This window comes from Dicentrarchus labrax, unplaced genomic scaffold, assembly GCF_905237075.1.
Source record: "Dicentrarchus labrax unplaced genomic scaffold, dlabrax2021, whole genome shotgun sequence".
NCBI lineage: Eukaryota > Metazoa > Chordata > Actinopteri > Moronidae > Dicentrarchus > Dicentrarchus labrax.
Window position 1 is genome coordinate 189,495 of NW_026136724.1, and position 19,879 is coordinate 209,373.

The 19,879-nt window shown below is 36.4% G+C and overlaps 2 protein-coding genes across 6 annotated transcripts in view; both read left to right on the forward strand.

The window, feature by feature from the left end:
• Nucleotides 1-149: 149 nt before the first annotated feature.
• On the forward strand, nt 150-14,659 carry LOC127358986 (uncharacterized). Of its 3 annotated transcripts, XM_051392607.1 has the most exons (9): nt 150-6,412; nt 6,661-6,853; nt 7,148-7,194; nt 7,845-7,950; nt 8,135-8,206; nt 8,286-10,076; nt 10,631-10,702; nt 12,565-12,663; nt 13,818-14,659. In XM_051392607.1, exon 1 carries the CDS (start codon nt 327-329, stop codon nt 1,359-1,361), a length of 1,035 nt encoding a protein of 344 aa, XP_051248567.1. In that variant the 5' UTR covers nt 150-326; the 3' UTR covers nt 1,362-6,412; nt 6,661-6,853; nt 7,148-7,194; nt 7,845-7,950; nt 8,135-8,206; nt 8,286-10,076; nt 10,631-10,702; nt 12,565-12,663; nt 13,818-14,659. The 3 variants fall into 3 exon arrangements, with proteins under 3 accessions (XP_051248567.1, XP_051248566.1, XP_051248568.1); XM_051392606.1 differs by having other exon boundaries at nt 150-6,853; XM_051392608.1 differs by lacking the exons at nt 8,286-10,076; nt 10,631-10,702 and having other exon boundaries at nt 150-6,853.
• A 552-nt stretch (nt 14,660-15,211) lies between these two features.
• The window catches only part of LOC127358989 (voltage-gated potassium channel subunit beta-3-like), a 24,540-nt gene continuing 19,872 nt past the window's right edge, over nt 15,212-19,879 (forward strand). For 2 of the 3 annotated variants that reach the window (XM_051392610.1, XM_051392611.1), the window contains exons 1-2: nt 15,212-15,294; nt 19,646-19,879. The exon at nt 19,646-19,879 is cut by the window's right edge and continues 64 nt beyond it. In XM_051392610.1, the coding sequence (XP_051248570.1) occupies nt 19,648-19,879 (232 nt within the window). In that variant the 5' untranslated portion in view covers nt 15,212-15,294; nt 19,646-19,647. Of the gene's footprint in view, nt 15,295-19,645 lie in introns of those variants that run through there. The other variant, XM_051392613.1, reaches the window with a different exon arrangement.

The window sequence follows — 19,879 nt, forward strand, 5'->3', positions numbered from 1 at the left end:
TAACTGGGGGACATTCTGGGGACAACCTGGTCTGATTAGGAGAGATGGCATCCATCCCACTTTGGATGGAGCGGCTCTCTTATCTAGAAATATGGCAAAGTTTATCTCTAAAACCTGACAGTCCAGAGTTGGGACCAGGAAGCAGAGCTGCTGTCTTACACACTTTCTCTGCACTTTCTTTAGAACAGTCACCCACCCAAAACCCCATAGAGACTGTGTCTGTCCCCCGACCACCTAAATTATTTAAAGAAATAAAAACAAGAGGAGTTCAACATAAAAATCTAATAAAAATTAAAACCAACTCCTCAGTAGCACAAAATAAGAGAATGAAATGTGGGCTGTTAAATATCAGGTCTCTGTCCTCTAAAGCTGTTTTAGTGAATGAATTAATATCAGACTATGATATTGATTTACTTTGTCTTACTGAGACCTGGTTGTCCCACGAGGAGTATGTTAGCCTAAATGAATCCACCCCCCCCAGTCATATTAATACTCACATTCCTCGAGGCACAGGCCGAGGAGGTGGAGTAGCAGCTATATATGATTCGAGCGTTTTAATGGACCCTAAACCTAAACTAAATTATAATTCATTTGAAAGCCTTGTTCTTAGTCTTTCTCACCCAAACTGGAAAACACTGCAGCCAGTTCTATTTGTTATAGTGTACCGCGCTCCTGGACCGTACTCTGATTTTATATCTGAATTCTCAGAGTTTCTATCAAGTTTAGTCCTTAAATCAGATAAAGTAATTATTGTAGGTGATTTTAATATTCATGTGGATGTTAACAATGACAGCCTTAGTAAAGCATTTATATCATTAATAGACTCAATTGGCTTCTGTCAATTCAGCCTCTTCAGCACTGTAGCCAGGCTGACAGAGAGTCACAGCTCTATTGAGCCACATATCCCCATAAACTTAAGTAGCAATGACTTCATGAGCTTCTTCTATAATAAAATTATTACTATTAGAGAGAAAATTAATCACCAACTGCCATCAACAGTTATCAGTGGCTCTCCAAGTCCAGGGACTTCTGTCAATGTAAACTTAGATATATATTTAGACTGTTTTTCTGCTATCGATCTTCATCAGGTAACTTCAATCATTTCTTCATCGAAGCCATCAACCTGTCTATTAGACCAGATCCCAACTAGGCTGCTTAAAGAAGTTGTTCCCTTAATTGGCACTTCTTTACTGGATATGATTAATCTTTCTTTATTATCAGGATATGTACCACAGTCCTTTAAAGTAGCTGTAATTAAACCCCTTCTTAAAAAGCTCACTGTGATTGCAACAACAAACTACAAATACAACATGAAGAAAGTCAAGGACATGCATGCCAGCTTCTGCTCATCCCAGTATTAAGGTAAATATGGTCTTAATTGAAAATGTATTGGCTGTGTTGATTCTTTTTTGTGGGATGTCCAATTTATATGTAGAAATGCACATTTGCGAAGGTGACTTGGTATGTTGTCGTAAAAGTGGCTCTCCCTTGATTTTGCTCTGCCAATGTGGCTCTTGTGAAAGAAATAGTGAGGATCACTGATCTAGAGTAACTATATCTTTAGACAGTTCTGAGTTTAACATCAGAAAATTGCAGCACATCCAGATTTTTATATCCTCAAGACATGTTTGTTATTTAGAAAATGGGGGATTTCCCATGGTGCACTGAGCTCCTCCCTTCCTCTCTCTTTCTGCACTCATTCATGTTCCATTAATGCATGTTACTAACTTCACTTCTTCCCCGGAGTTCTTGTGCTTTCTCGTCTCGCAGGTTCTTATCGATCCTGGTGGAGCCTCCTGCCATGGTCCTGCTAGACTGCCATTGCTAATATTGCTGATGTTATTGTTATTATTATTATTATTATTATTATTATTACTACAGTTACTATTATTACTATTGTCACTGCTCATTGTCCCTCATCGTTGCTGTTGTCGTCATCTTACTGTATTTACATCTGTATAATTTTGACATCATAACTGCACACTATGTAATACAGTGTGTGTGTTACTGTGTGTTACTGTGTGTGTGTGAGTGTGTCTGTGTGTGTATTAGCAGGACAATTGGTCAGAATACACACCACACTGGAAGGACATTTTGTATTAACAGGACAGGAGCAGTGTCCTGTTAATGTGGAAAGCATTCTAAAGATGTAGAAGTGTTTCTGTTGGTCCATTGACCCTAAAAATGAAAAAAAAAAACAGATGACCATTTAATACACATAAACCTGATTTTATGTATAATCTGTGTACAACACAGCGCCCCCTATGGCTGCTAGCGCAGGCAACGCGTCAGTCTTCACCTACGCCGCTGTTACTACTTGTCGAGGCGAAGCGCTGTGATTGGTTTACCTGATAGGATCATATTTCCGCTGTTTCACACGCTGAGCCCCGCCATTTGTAAATGCAGGGTCACTGTAGTTGACAGTCCCCTGCTGCCCTGGGGGTGAATCGCACCGCGACCAAACATGAGACGGAGAGACACAGAAGTCTGAACGGTTCATCATGAGAATTGAAACACAAAGCCTCAGTTTGGACCTGGTGTTAACATTCATTTTTTGTGACTGGGTCACAAGTGGACAGCTTTAAATACAGGTGTGGACACACTTAATGCGTCTTGAATGCGCATATGGATTCGATCACTCAAACCACATTTGGAAGCCAGTCTGAGCCATATGTATCTGCATTCTTACAGTACAGCAAACACCCATGGGGCCTGGGCCACATTAAGGACAGCCTCCTTAGCTAAGTAGGTGACAGTCAGTACCTGTTTGCGCGCCACTGCCTCAGGCCTCACAACTCGTCTTACTCATTTTAACCATTGGTGTATTTCACTGGACGCTGGCTCATATGATGCATTGTATAGTATGATCTGATTGTTCTAGAGCAGCTTAAAAACTTAAAAATGCACATAAAGTTAAGACAGCAGTGGAGGCTTCTTCTTGAGCAGATTAGTACACGTTGATCCACTGTGGTGACCATGAGTGTAGGGCTTGTGGAGAAATGGAGGCGAACGTAGTGGGTTTCATCCAGCAGGTGAACAGTGGGGTGAAGGAGACAGTCCACTTCAAGGTAAGCCAGAGTGGTCTGTGCACAGCCAGTACAGTTGATCCCAGTAAGATCTGTCACTAATGTAAAGGTAGCGGTCATTGGAACTGTGAATGCCCTGTTAAGTTCAGTGGTAAAAGCGTGCATGCTAAGCCTATAGCATTTACTGCTTCTGTTAGGAGAAATAATCTTTCAAGTTCACCACAGGGTGAAACAACCCCTGTGTTACACCCTGTGATGCATATCCTGGTGAGCAGGTTGGGCCTGAGATGGATTGCAATTTGGAGGAGCCTGATTTTCTTGCTTTTGTGTCTGACAGCTATGTGTCATTGGTTGGTAGTGATGTACAGGTACCTGCATACTGCATACTAACATTCATTCTTTGTGATTTCAGCGCTGGTTTTTTCTCAGAATAATGATACTGGCGACTGTGTTTTGATTAGGAGAATGGGTTTAAATGTGTTACCTGTTCTAGTGCACTGGCTCCAGCTGGACTGGGGTTTGGTTTATGGGGAGGTGGCCATGGCCTCTGCGTGCTCCTGTGAGTGTACTCAGACACTGTGAATGAACCATGCACACTGGTCATGAGCCGAGCTGCGCCATATCAGCTCTGTAACGTCTAATTTCATATGAATGAGGTCATTTCTGCTTCATGCTATTAGAATATAAACTATATTAATAAAGATCACAGAAGAAAATGTGTACATTTGGTGAGTGATACATGTGCGGCTCACGGTCCTTGTATCAGTTCAAAGGGAGGGATTACGCAGTACGCAGCCAGGGCTCTGCCAAGCACTAAATGATTGGGTGAATAAATCTTGTGAACAAATCTTTTTGATGAACTGATTCTAGTGATTCAGTACCTTCTAAAGAACTGCTTTGCCCATCACTAGCATCTGTTCTCCTCACCACAATAAAAGAAGTGACCTTCCGTGCAGGTGGATTTGCACGTCCTTTTCAAACGTGTCAAATAAAGACGCAAAATTAAAGACTGCGAACATCCGGCTTGGTCGATTGCACTGTGCGTACTAAAGGAAATAATTTACATCATGTCCTCCCAGTATTTTGCTCACAGTGGCAGAAACGCCCCAGATTGCATATTCATCAGGACAAATGCGCCAAAAAGGAAACTGCAGCCGCAGACTGATAAAGGTGTCTGTGGGGTTCTGAAATGTACACTCCAATCAAAAGATTTACCCACATTTGGTTCTTAGTGGGTGTTGTTCTCTAACCCTGCTTTCATTCCCATCTTTGTATTCTAGAAGCAATGCAGATGAACAACTTCAGCAGGGATACATTTCTGTCTGTGGGATTTCAATTGTTGTTTATCGGTACCATCATTAATTATGTTGAAATGCATAACAAATCAAGTTAATTAAATAAATTAAAATGTTTGTCCAGTTTTAGGCATTTGTGTAAAATAGCGTAACACACACACACCAGGGTTTGTGAGCTCAGGTATGTGTAGCTGCATCAGGGCGTCCCTCAAGTCTAGGGAAAACCCTGCAAAGCCCCCCTAGAAAGGCGTTCCAGTGCCTCTACTTTCTGTGTGTGCTAAACTGCTCAAGACCTTCTACTGCTGCTCTAGTGACAACAGACCAGTTGTTCTGTTTCACTGCGCCTCCCATCCTTTTGTTTTTTTCAGGGGTTTTATTATTTTTTTAAATATCTTTCCCAATAAATTACTTTGTAAATTGGATGCTTTGGTGTTGACTCCCTTTTTAAAATGTTATAGTCACTTATATTGAGCCATGCCAAAATCTTGTCAAGGTTTTAAATGATTATATTAATATATTTATTTATACCTTTCATGTACAGTGTATATCATATTTTTAGAACGGATCTTGTCATAAAAGGTGTCTGATTTTCCCTAATATAACTTTATGTTACTTCATATATAAGCACTGGAGTCAGCCTTTGGAGAGTGATGGATACAGAGACTGCTGGTGGGAGATACCATTTGACTGTTGCCTCTAATAAAAGCAAAATGTATGATAAACTATTTATTTTGAAAGGTTGAATGAAGGTAACAAAATATCACTCAAACGCATTTTTTTCTTGTTCTTGAATAAATCAATTTGCTCTTTAGAAAAAAAAGGAATTCTCGTCCTTTTCTCATCCCCCCTCCTCTTCCATCAACTTGATACCGTCCTGTACATTCAGGTGTGAGCCGTGAAGCGCTAGTTGAACGCTTCAACCTGTTGCAGGTGTGGAAGATAGGTTGTATTTGTTTTGTGCCGTCCTTAGTGCCGCGTTCGCTATCTGCCCACGTGAGCGCAATGCCAAACTGCCAAAGTGACGTCACGTTTAATATGCCAAACTTTTGTGAGCTTAAAAATCATCAGCGTGATATTATTATCCTGGATACTAATCCTTAGAAATAAGATGTTTTTGATGGAAAGGTTTTGTGACGCTGTACATAGAAAGTGAGAGACTGATACTGTTGACTTAATTCATACAGCATGTACACATACAATAACATTAGGTCATTCATGAAATAACTACCAGAATACATTATACATACATAGATAGATCTATGAATAATTACAGTTTAAATTCCTTATAATCTTTTCTCTCACCAATATACATATGTTCTATCTGTCTATCAAATACAGTAATGTGTTGTTGCTCCAGTCACTAACGTGATCTTTGCAGGAGATGGCAGCAACAAGGCCACAGAGAGCTAAAAGAAATCCCAAACAAGATGCTTCTTATTATTGCTCCTTAGGTGAAGATAAGGAAGGATTTGATGTCAAATATATTGATTCATTTAAAGGTGAGTTGCCAGAGAATATTATGCAAAGGCTTCTTTTTTTTTTTTTTAAACTGCATTTTAGGAACCTAGATCATGTTCTATGATCATTATCATAGAACATCTTATTGATCCCAAAGCAGCTGCTCAAAATAGAAGCCGTTATGTTGGATCATTCATTTTTTTTAGGGAGGATAATTAATTGTATATCTAGCTAGATACTTTAATTATAATAGAAAATGTTCATGGATTAATCCATAGAAATAATTTGGTAGTGAAGAAGCCATTCCACCACTCAACTGACAAAAAATGTTTAAATAACCACAAAAAACAACAAATTAAATTAATTAACTGATCAAAAAGTGTTAATCATTTCAATTGCTCCTATTTGACAGCTCTGCATTGTTTAGAGTTTATTACTCTCCTTTGCTTATCATGTGTGTCTTTAGGTCGGGGTGTGTTCAGCTGCCGGCCCTTTGAAAAAGGAGATTTCCTCATTGAGTACAGAGGGGAAGTCATTACTAAAAAGGAACAAGAAGACCGAGGGAAAGTTTACCATGACGCACTCAAAGTTTTTCTGTTTGATTTCCAGTTCAATGGACAACAGTTATGGTCTGTAAGTGTTTTAAGGTGTATTTTCTAAATGTGTATTTAAACACAGAGATGCAAACTCTGCTACCTCATCATCAGTTAAAGTAGTTTCAATCATGAAATACAGTGCCAGACAAGTACTGAAATTCTTACTGTTCGATGAATATTTTGAATTGTTGGTGGGATATTCTTCCGACATGCTAACACTAAATATGCTCAATCCTTTCCCTTACAGTACAAGGTATAATTGTTATTGTATACTTGATATTTTAGTGTTGATGCTGCAAGAGAGGACGGATCACTAGGGAGACTGATAAATGACGATAAAGTGAACCCAAACAGCAAAATGAAAGTCACAAGAGTGGATGGAAGACCCCATCTGTGTTTATTTGCACTCAAAGATATTGGTCCAGGGGAAGAAATCACTTATAATTATGGTGATTCCGACTGGCCATGGAGAAGCAAGGTAGTTAGAAATGGCAGCATAGAGTGCTTAAGAGAGCAGATTTTGCAAGATGAGACTTAATCACACTTGACTATTTCAACTTGTTCAGTCCTATTCAAAATGTCAAACTATGACAAGTAAATAGATTTCTGTTGACCTTATATTTCTGAATATAAACTAATATGAGATATATTTAAGTGTCTAAACACACAGGTCCTGTGTAATCCTCACCATGTAAGGTTCAGACATTAGGAGGTCTGTTAGTTTTGTACATTAGAAACAAACTCTCATTGAGTGTTTGTCCCTTCATTTTAGACTTCCAAAGAGATGAATGCAGTTCCCTTGCAGTCATCATACCAGAGGTAATTTTGCTCTCCATTGACTTTACTGTACAAGTATGAACTCATGAGAATGATATTCAGGTACATAGGTCCTGTGTAATCCTCAAATTGGCAAGTTAAGACATTAAGTGGACTGAGTAAATCCAGTTTAGTCTTCTGAAGGTCTGTATTCTCAGATGTTTTTTTTTTTTTTTTGCTTGATCTATCTGCTCACAATATTTCTTCAGTCACTTTTTTGAAATGTGATTGTGGTGACCCCCTGCAAAATGGTCCCACACAGTTGTGGTGTGAAGAATCTTTTCCTATCTGTATATATATTCTTGATGGACTGGCACCATTGTTCATGGTTCTATACAATGCCTTTATATAAGTCCCCAGTGAGTGTACCTTTGTTTTGTTTGTTTTTGTAACATATAGATTTTTATACACTATGTATATTTTTTCTTCTGAACTATGCATTGCAAAAAGTTATAAATCTAGATTTAAAAGTTTTAAGTTAATTTCTAAACAATTTCATTCATAACAGGGATAATAACAAAAGAAGTCATCTTTTACTCATTTTCAAAGAGGAACAGAATACAAACAATTCATTGGTTTTGATATTCTACAGCACACAAGTGTCAGTTGGATCAAATTCTTCTCTTTTGATTACACTGTTTTTTGGTCAACAGGACTGTGATCATGATCTCGTCCCTGAAGAAATGTCAAGTTTAGAAAAATGTGTCGCATGTAGAGGACCCTTTTCACCTCTGAAATGGTCAGTTGTGAGGTGTGAAGGTAAGTTTTTGAGAATGGAAGGGGGGGTCCATCCATATCTTTTGAACACTTTTTAACAACGGTTCCATGTGTAACTCTGCTATATGTTCAAGATGAGCTATTTGCAGCTGCACTTACTTTTTAAGTACTTACCATGACATTATTTACTATCTTCCTTTATTAATTCTTAATTTTTTCTGTCTAGTTTGCTACGAGTCCTGGCACAAAAAGTGTTATGTTAAGCACAAAGGTGAACATCACTGAACCTCTGCCAGTGGTAAGTGTTTTAGTAGAATTATTCCGTGAAATGCTTTCCAAGTACACAAAATATAAATGTATTTTTTAATCATTATCAGGTCTGTGAAGAACAAAGTTCAAGTGAGGTGGCATCATCAGAAGAGGAATATGTGCCTGATTCCACAGCTGATTCCAGCAGCTCATGGGACGGCATTGCAGAGCCTTTAAAAATCAGTCGCAGACATTTAGAATTACAGAATTTTGAGGTGTCCACCAGCAAGTCTGCTTCAAAAAACAAAAGACACCACCAAGAAAGTTTTGTAGAGGAAGAGAGAGAGTCAGTTTCTGAAGCTGCAGAATCATTATCTGAAGATGCAATCAGTGCAAGTCAGCTTGAAGTATCAGGAGTTACTGCAAAAGTAGGAAATGCTGATGCTGAAGGCATAATTGTTGATGATAGCGCTGATGCTGGGGCTGAACAGGTCTCAAACACATCCTCCTCTCTCAAAAATAAAACTTACTGCTAGATTTGTGGAAAACTACAGACAAAGTTTACACGTCACCTAAAATGTCACGAGAAAACACATGCAGATGTTGCTCAAGTTTTCAGTCTTCCCAAGAAGTCCAAACAGCGCCAGAAAATGCTTAAAAAACTACACAACGAGGGAAACCACATCCATAACTCGGAGGTCTTAGCAAGTGGAGTTGGATCGCTAAAACTAAGACGCACAGCAAAGACAAAATACAATGCAAAAGACTATATTCACTGCATGTACTGCCAGGCATTATATCTCCGAAGAGATCTGTGGCGACATGTTAGAAAATGTTCTTCAAAACCAGTAGAAGCCAATTCAGAGATTGGAAGAAAAAAGGTTTTGTCTTTGGCCTCTATGAATGAGTCAGCTCTGTGTCAGCAAATATCCCCAGGTGTTTGGAAGATGTTAGCTGTCATGAAAGATGATGAGATAACTGCTACTGTGCGAAGTGACTTCTCTATTCTTCAGTTGGCCCAGTCATTTTTTAACAAACATGGACAGGATCCCACCAGATATGACTACATTCGCCAGACACTCAGAGAAAGTGGAAGACTTCTGCTTACGCTTCAGAAGGAATTCTCAATACATACTCTTGAGGATGCTGTGAGACCTGCAAATTTTGATGTGGTGATCAAAGCTGTCAAGAAAGTGTCTGGGTACGATGACGAAAAGCACTGCTACCAAACTCCAAGCCTTGCATTAAAGTTGGGTCACTCACTGCAGAAAGTCGGTGACATTTTACATTGCAGAGCACTGATGGCACAAGACAGTAACCTGATAAAGTCAACCCTGAGTTTCAAAACCCTCTATGCTACAAAGTGGTCTGAACTCATCTCCCACACCACTTTAACTACGCTGAATGAGCGCCACTTTAACAGAAGATGTTCAGCGTCTTCATAGACATCTGCATTTGAGAAGACTACAGAACAAGCATTGAAGGACTTGGAAGACCACAGTTCACCAAAATCATACAGTGAACTTTGTAAAGCCACCATGGCAAATGTAATACTTTTTAACAGGAGAAGAGGGGGAGAAATTTCAAAGATGACGCTGAATGGCTTTCTGGAGTATTTAAAGTTGTTTAAGTTAAAAATGAGAACTGTTTCTAGCAAATGTGTTTTAGCAAAATGGAACACACGTTGTATGTAGGCAATCTATAGCACTTGAATCTCATTATTCATCAAGGTAATATAATTTATTTTCTTAGATAACCTACAGTTGACCGATTCAAGTGCAGAGAATGAGGTCGATGCTGAGAGTGAGGTCGTTTGTTTTATTTATGAAATCACATGACTAATGTTAAACTTTATTACAGATTCTGCAGAGATGAAAAGAACGAGGAAGCTCCAGGCACATATTTATTGTCACCACATGGTTAGACTTTTAACAGTGTAACTACTTGCTAGGATGTATCCCTAACCAATTGTAATTTCACTAATTTAACTGTGTAATCTCTTACTGTTTTCTTGTATTTCAGACACAAATTGTTAATTTGTGTCTGAAATACAAGAAAACAGTAAGGGCCTTATCGACTTAGGTCCCAGATAACAATTGACTGCTCACGCAAACAGACTGCACACACAGTTGGTTTGCATTTTACAGGTGGGCTGATATGAGGTCACATGCAAAGATGGCGAAGGGCGTAGTATGCCAATTAGATTTTTGAATGTTTCCTATTTTATTCTGCGAAGAGTTTGGACGAAAGCAGACTGACTGCACGCACCAAATGAAATTCAGTCCCATGGAATTAAAAGTTTCAGTGGAAGAGGCAAAGAAACATAAGATATCTCATTATTATTAGGAGAAACGAGATACAGGAGAGTAAACATTACCGTAGTCTAATTTGCACATGGCTCGCTCTGTAAAACTTCTACTCATCTTTTATTTGTCTGTATCTATTTAATGGAGTATATTACATTTGATTACAGGTTCTGCAGGACTGCTGATTGCTAGGCAACCTGTCGAGGAACCTCCAGGCATGTCTGCGCCATTATCACAAGGTTAGCCCTTATCCTGAGTCTACTAACATGTCACCTTTTTTGATTTTAGGTTATGAAATAATGCACAGTGCATTCAGACCTCCTTCAACAATTGAGATAAATGGGAGGCTAGTGAGCTAAATTTCAAGTGATGTGGATGTAGAGTACAGTAGTAGAAGCTTTAAATGACCAGGACACTCTTTTCAATCTAACAATGTACTCATTAAAATGTTGCAGTGTAACAATGAACATAGGCATGGCTGCCGCTTTTCAATGCACACGACAGCAACTACAGAGTCTCAGCTTGCTCTTCCACTTCAAAATAAAAGCACTTCCTATCAAATCATTCACGATGAAATAACTTATAAGCAAATAATGTTCTCAGTCCTTCAACTGTTTATTTCTCAATCACTGTAAATAATGTAAAAAAGTTTTAACTTAAACTATTTTTTAACTTTCCTTTTCAGCTGATTTTAAAGTACACACAAATCCAACTGTATTTAAATGTTTTAATTAAACATTTCTCCACATCCTCCCCCCGATGAACAACTGTTTATCACTAATAAGCCCATATTTAACAAATCTCTAAAGGATACATCAGCATCATCAAAGGATCAAGATCAGCAACAGGTCTCCTTAACACACTGCCTGTGAAGGTACGAACAGTACAGGAACATATGAGTCCATCTCTACCAGGAAACAGCTCAGTTATCCTGCCCATCTTCCAAGTCTGCCTGGGAGTGTTGCCCTCTTTGATCAAGATGACATCTCCCACTTTCAGCATGTGAGCTGACTCCAAGTCCATCAGATAGTCCTTTCGTCAGCAGTTCCAGAAACTAGTTGACAGCTTCTGCAGATATCTCCATCTCATGTCCTCTCTGCTCACACTTGTGGCATAAGATTGCGGTAGCAACGTTTTTGGTGGTAAGGACGCAAGTCTTTTCCCCATCTGAAAGTGAGAAGGTTTGAGTGGCTGGAGCACTGATGCATTGCTACTGACATCAGCATGGCCTCCACCTCTGTAAGCGTGATTGTCAACTCCTTGAAGTTCAGTGAACTTCTCCCCAGGATCCTCTTCAAGCATGTTTTCACCGACCTCACAAGTGTCTCCCAGAAGCCGGCCCACCAAGCAGCTCTTTAAACGATAAACTTCCAGATGATCCCCTCGTCAGTGAAGAACTCTGTAAGCTCTGGTCCTTTGAGTGACCTCCTCAGCTCTTTCAGATCTTGGTCTGCTCTTTTAAATGTCTTAGCATTATCTGAATTACACAGTCCTTGCCTGGCTACAAATCTCTCTAAGGCTAAGAGAAAATGTTCAGTTGTTTGGTCTGACACTAACTCAGAATACATTGTCAGTGTCAGCGTGAAAAGTGCGTTGAGGCATTGATAGGTTGACCACTGGATTTGACATACAAGGGCCCTTCATATCGATCCATGTCACAAAGGGAGGGGACCAGAGTGTGGTGGGCTGATCTACTACAGAATTTATTATTTGGTGGAATGTCTCTTTGTTAGTTACCTGGTTTGCTCAGCAGTGCTCTCTCTGCTCTCAACCTCGTTTTGCAGAAACTGGATGAGCTGGTCGACATTCCTCTCACCACTGGAGTCTTATTGAAGTGCATAAGTCAGCTCCATGTCTTTTGGTATAAGCTGTAGTAGCAATGGACATAGCACGCATCCATATGTGTCACCATGAACTATAAGTTCAGGCTGCAAATCTGGATTTCACCTTACAGACTAAAGACTAAATTCATGATTTAAAGGGTCCATTAGTTGCTTGACCCCATAAAGGAGCATCTTCTACTTCACAGTATTTGAGAAACCTACCTACAACAAATAAATGCTTATAGTGACAATTGTTGTTTTTTTTTCTTTATTTTCAGCACAAATTGAAAACGCAGACGGTAAGGGCAAAGAACCCAGCAAAAAACAAAAGAAGGAAAAAGAGCCCAGCAGAAAAAAGAAAACGAATAAACAATCTGGTAAATGCTGCTACACATACACAAGTCACTAAACACCAAGTTACTTAAGCATGAAAGCATAACTGAAGCATGGTCAAAATAAATTATCCACACCACCCAAAGGCAATATGGTGACCATTCTCGTCTTTCTGCAGGACACTGTAATCCTACAACTCAATTAGCCAATTATATCAACTGACTTAATTAGATAAAATACCATGTACATACCATGAAGAACTGTACCTTGTATTAAAATGAATATTTTTTAAACCATCAATGTTCAGATGCTAGAAAATAGGTGTAATTTAGTTATCAGTGATGGGACAAATGTTTAAACTACTTTCTCTATGCCTATTTTAATCTGTTTAGTAATGCATTCACATAGTTAGCTTTTTCAAATTAGCAAAGCATCAAAAAACTGTAATAAACAAAGCAATGAGAATATATTTTCGAATTCGGCTATTAAGTTTGATTTAGTAAACGACAGTTCTCAACCACTGGGCCTCCGCATCTTCTCCACACTTAGACCACAATCTAACTGCCATAGGCAGAATCTGGACTAGACACGCCCATTTGGGCTGGTTTGGCTACACTTGGGCTGGAAGCTGAACATGTTGAGGAACATTATGTTCAGCGATGAGTCAAGATTCTGCCTATGGCAGTTGGATCGTAGTCAAAGTGTGGAGAAGATATGAAGAACACTATGCTGATGCTGCACCTGTAGAGAAACATCTTTAGGTGGAGTCAGTGTGAAGGTGCTGAGCGGGATCTCCCTCACTGGAAAAACAAGGCTAGGGACCAGCATGAGGAGGAGGGTTTGTCAAATGAATACATTTTTAAATTATCAATATGTCTTTTCTTCAGAATTCGATCATCTAATCAACCAAACTTACCAAGCAAGAGTCAGAATAAGCTCTTTGGCATTGGCAGAAATGAATCTTCATCGGTGCAACCCACATACTCAATCCTGCAGCCATTGCGTCCCACTAATGCATGTTCTTTATGAATGCACATTTTAAAATGGGAATAAACGGGGATCAGTACATGATTTATAGCCAAGAAACATTGTTACAACAAATACATAATTTACCTAACACAAATTTCCTAACTTTAAAAAAAGGTTTATTTAAAAGTAGAGTTTGTTTTCATTGATGATTTCTTTGTCTTTTTTCTAGTTTCTCTGGAAAGTGCTAGGAGAGCAAAAAAGCATCAATGGTCTCCCATGGAGGTTGTCGCGGTCATGAGACATTTTGGCGAACACATCAAAAAAGGAAAACTGGCCACTATGATTAAATGCCAGCAATGCAAGGAGGCAGAAGATCCTGCTCTGGCTGGTCGCTCTATTCTAAACATAAGAGACTTTGTAAGAAATCTTGGTGTGTCTTTGAAAAGAAAAGAAAATCCTGGCTAAAATATGGAAATGTGATGAATTGTCCACCAGTGATGTCATCAGGACACATGGAATATTCAGGGTTAGAACATGAGCAATCTGTGTTCTGATGACATCACTGGTGGACAATTTAAATATTTCAGCTTGTGGAGGAGAGGAGAGCTGTACAGTATATATTGTTTGCTGTTGTCTGTCAGTTGGCTTAACAGTTCCGGAGTCACGGTCGTGACATTGAGTTTAAAAGGGGGGGTTGAAGCTTTGTTTTCCTGACATGACGCTGTATGCAGTGTTTTGTGTTGCTCTCTGCAAGGACAAAGATAGGTGTCTGTCCCTCGAGTTCTTCAAGAAGACGCGTTTACTCTTTTCTCAAGCCAGACGCGTGTCGACATGCATAATTTCATTTTGCCATTCATTAATTTTCATTTCTGTTTACAAATAGTATGGATTCTGTTGCTCTAATACTTAAGTGAAGGCACTGTATCACACAGTCCACTTGTGTCTGTTTAAGGTTCCATTTATCCATGTTTGACCCTTTAATACACAGAGCTTACATGTTTGTGTATGTGTATGGCCATGACAAATAAAGTTGCCCCTGGTAATTACTATTTGTGTCATGGGCGGAGCTAAGTACCTCATTATCGTTTGTCTTCTTAATACAGCATGGTGTCAGGTTCTTGTATTTTGAGTTCTGATGTGTTTATTCAAATTTTGAAGTGAGATTTGTGTTGTATAGCTCAAATAGGATTTTTTAAGATTTACTACATCTTTCTAGCACAATTGGAAAGGGGTGACTGTTTAGTGTTGCAAAAAACTGGTTTGAAAAAATAGTCCTAATTAACAAAACCCCCCAAAAAATGTGAGAGTGTGTGTGAGAGTGTGTGAGAGTGTGTGAGAGTGTGTGAGAGAGCGAGTGAGTGAGAGATTAGGATTCATTCAGGATCCGGGCAAGAGGCCATATTCAACATCTGTACACAGAGTTTGATATTTTGGAGCTACAAGTTTTAATCCTGCTCGTCTGTCATCACTAACAGGAGAGACAGACAGCAGGCAGACAGACAGACAGACAGGCAGATAGACAGACGTGCTATCTGAGCTCTCATTGGTGGGATTAAACCAACAGGATTAATATGAGAGGCTCATCAGAGATACAGACAGATGAAGGTGGTCAGAGAGCTGAAAACAGACAGACAGACAGACAGACAGACAGAGAGACAGGTGGATACAGGGAGGACGACAGGAATCAGACAAACACCTTTAACCAGGTATGTTGTGAAGTGTTTGTGTATAACCTCCTGCAGGGGCTGATGGGACATGTAGTTTAATGGTGAAAAGCTGGTTTGATCTTTCTGCTCTATGACTGCAGCTCGTTCTTTTATTTCATCTTTATCCTCCAGCAGGAAGTTCAAATAATAATCTATAATCATTAACAGTGTATAAACTCTAGAGCTATGTTCTATATTCAGTCAATAATCTATAATCATTAAACAGGGTATGAACTCTAGAGCTATGTTCTATATTCAATCAATAATCTATAATCATTAAACAGGGTATGAACTCTAGAGCTATGTTCTATATTCAATCAATAATCTATAATCATTAAACAGTGTATAAACTGGAGCTATGTTCTATATTACTATATACTACTACTACTACTATAGCTACTGTTACTATATATTACTAACATTAGCTACTGTTACTATATATTACTAACATTATCTACTGTTACTATATATTACTAACATTAGTCTCTACTGTTACTATATATTACTAACATTAGCTACTGTTACTATATATTACTAACATTATCTACTGTTACTATATATTACTAACATTATCTACTGTTACTATATATTACTAACATTAGTCTCTACTGTTACTATATTTTATAATATTCACTGTTACTATATATTACTAACATTAGTCTCTACTGTTACTATATATTACTAACATTAGTCTCTACTGTTACTATATATTACTAACATTAGTCTCTACTGTTACTATATATTACTAACATATATTACTAACATTAGTCTCTACTGTTACTATATATTACTAACATTAGTCTCTACTGTTACTATATATTACTAACATTAGTCTCTACTGTTACTATATATTACTAACATTAGTCTCTACTGTTACTATATATTACTAACATTAGTCTCTACTGTTACTATATATTACTAACATTAGTCTCTACTGTTACTATATATTACTAACATTAGTCTCTACTGTTACTATATATTACTAACATTAGTCTACATACTGTTACTATATATTACTAACATTAGTCTCTACTGTTACTATATATTACTAACATTAGTCTCTACTGTTACTATATATTACTAACATTAGCTACTGTTACTATAATTACTAACATTAGCTACTGTTACTATATATTACTAACATTAGTCTCTACTGTTACTATATATTACTAACATTAGTCTCTACTGTTACTATATATTACTAACATTAGTCTCTACTGTTACTATATATTACTAACATTAGTCTCTACTGTTACTATATATTACTAACATTAGTCTCTACTGTTACTATATATTACTAACATTAGTCTCTACTGTTACTATATATTACTAACATTAGTCTCTACTGTTACTATATATTACTAACATTAGTCTCTACTGTTACTATATATTACTAACATTAGCTACTGTTACTATATATTACTAACATTAGTCTCTACTGTTACTATATATTACTAACATTAGTCTCTACTGTTACTATATATTACTAACATTAGTCTCTACTGTTACTATATATTACTAACATTAGTCTCTACTGTTACTATATATTACTAACATTAGTCTCTACTGTTACTATATATTACTAACATTAGTCTCTACTGTTACTATATATTACTAACATTAGTCTCTACTGTTACTATATATTACTAACATTAGTCTCTACTGTTACTATATATTACTAACATTAGTCTCTACTGTTACTATATATTACTAACATTAGTCTCTACTGTTACTATATATTACTAACATTAGTCTCTACTGTTACTATATATTACTAACATTAGTCTCTACTGTTACTATATATTACTAACATTAGTCTCTATTATATATTACTAACATTAGTCTCTACTGTTACTATATATTACTAACATTAGTCTCTACTGTTACTATATATTACTAACATTAGTCTCTACTGTTACTATATATTACTAACATTAGTCTCTACTGTTACTATATATTACTAACATTAGTCTCTACTGTTACTATATATTACTAACATTAGTCTCTACTGTTACTATATATTACTAACATTAGTCTCTACTGTTACTATATATTACTAACATTAGTCTCTACTGTTACTATATATTACTAACATTAGTCTCTACTGTTACTATATATTACTAACATTAGTCTCTACTGTTACTATATATTACTAACATTAGTCTCTACTGTTACTATATATTACTAACATTAGTCTCTACTGTTACTATATATTACTAACATTAGTCTCTACTGTTACTATATATTACTAACATTAGTCTCTACTGTTACTATATATTACTAACATTAGTCTCTACTGTTACTATATATTACTAACATTAGTCTCTACTGTTACTATATATTACTAACATTAGTCTCTACTGTTACTATATATTACTAACATTAGTCTCTACTGTTACTATATATTACTAACATTAGTCTCTACTGTTACTATATATTACTAACATTAGTCTCTACTGTTACTATATATTACTAACATTAGTCTCTACTGTTACTATATATTACTAACATTAGTCTCTACTGTTACTATATATTACTAACATTAGTCTCTACTGTTACTATATATTACTAACATTAGTCTCTACTGTTACTATATATTACTAACATTAGTCTCTACTGTTACTATATATTACTAACATTAGTCTCTACTGTTACTATATATTACTAACATTAGTCTCTACTGTTACTATATATTACTAACATTAGTCTCTACTGTTACTATATATTACTAACATTAGTCTCTACTGTTACTATATATTACTAACATTAGTCTCTACTGTTACTATATATTACTAACATTAGTCTCTACTGTTACTATATATTACTAACATTACTCTTACTGTTACTATATATTACTAACATTAGTCTCTACTGTTACTATATATTACTAACATTAGTACTGTTACTATATATTACTAAATATCCTACTGTTACTATATATTACTAACATTAGTCTCTACTGTTACTATATATTACTAACATTAGTCTCTACTGTTACTATATATTACTAACATTAGTCTCTACTGTTACTATATATTACTAACATTAGTCTCTACTGTTACTATATATTACTAACATTAGTCTCTACTGTTACTATATATTACTAACATTAGTCTCTACTGTTACTATATATTACTAACATTAGTCTCTACTGTTACTATATATTACTAACATTAGTCTCTACTGTTACTATATATTACTAACATTAGTCCCTGCTATAATTACTAACATTATCTCTCTGTTACTATATATTACTAACATTAGTCTCTACTGTTACTATATATTACTAACATTAGTTACTATATATTACTATATTTTCTACTGTTACTATATATTACTAACATTAGTCTCTACTGTTACTATATATTACTAACATTAGCTACTGTTACTATATATTACTAACATTAGTCTCTACTGTTACTATATATTACTAACATTAGTCACTACTGTTACTATATATTACTAACATTAGTCACTACTGTTACTATATATTACTAACATTAGCTACTGTTACTATATATTACTAACATTAGTCTCTACTGTTACTATATATTACTAACATTAGTCTCTACTGTTACTATATATTACTAACATTAGCTACTGTTACTATATCTTACTAACATTAGTCTCTACTGTTACTATATATTACTAACATTAGTCTCTACTGTTACTATATATTACTAACATTAGTCTCTACTGTTACTATATATTACTAACATTAGTCTCTGCTGTTACTATATATTACTAACATTATCTACTGTTACTATATATTACTAACATTAGTCTCTACTGTTACTATATATTACTAACATTATCTACTGTTACTATATATTACTAACATTATCTACTGTTACTATATATTACTAACATTAGTCTCTACTGTTACTATATATTACTAACATTAGTCTCTACTGTTACTATATATTACTAACATTAGCTACTGTTACTATATATTACTAACATTAGTCTCTACTGTTACTATATATTACTAACATTAGCTACTGTTACTATATATTACTAACATTAGTCTCTACTGTTACTATATATTACTAACATTAGTCTCTACTGTTACTATATATTACTAACATTAGCTACTGTTACTATATATTACTAACATTAGTCTCTACTGTTACTATATATTACTAACATTAGCTACTGTTACTATATATTACTAACATTAGTCTCTACTGTTACTATATATTACTAACATTAGTCTCTACTGTTACTATATATTACTAACATTAGCTACTGTTACTATATATTACTAACATTAGTCACTACTGTTACTATATATTACTAACATTAGTCTCTACTGTTACTATATATGTCTAACATTAGCCCTCGTTGTCAGCCATGTTTGCGGGCCGAGCCTCAGGAGCTGCTGTTGGGCCGGCAGCGGCAGCAGGAGGAAAAGGCGGGAAATTTTCGGTGGAGGAGCTGTATGGGTTCAATAAGAAGCCAAAGGTGAACAGAGGGAATTCTGGGAAACCAGAGAAAGGCGATGGGAAGAAAGAAAGTAAAGAGAAAGAAGAATCTGTGCTGGCGTCTCAGATCCTGGAGGCAGCGAGGAGGCTGATGGACAGAC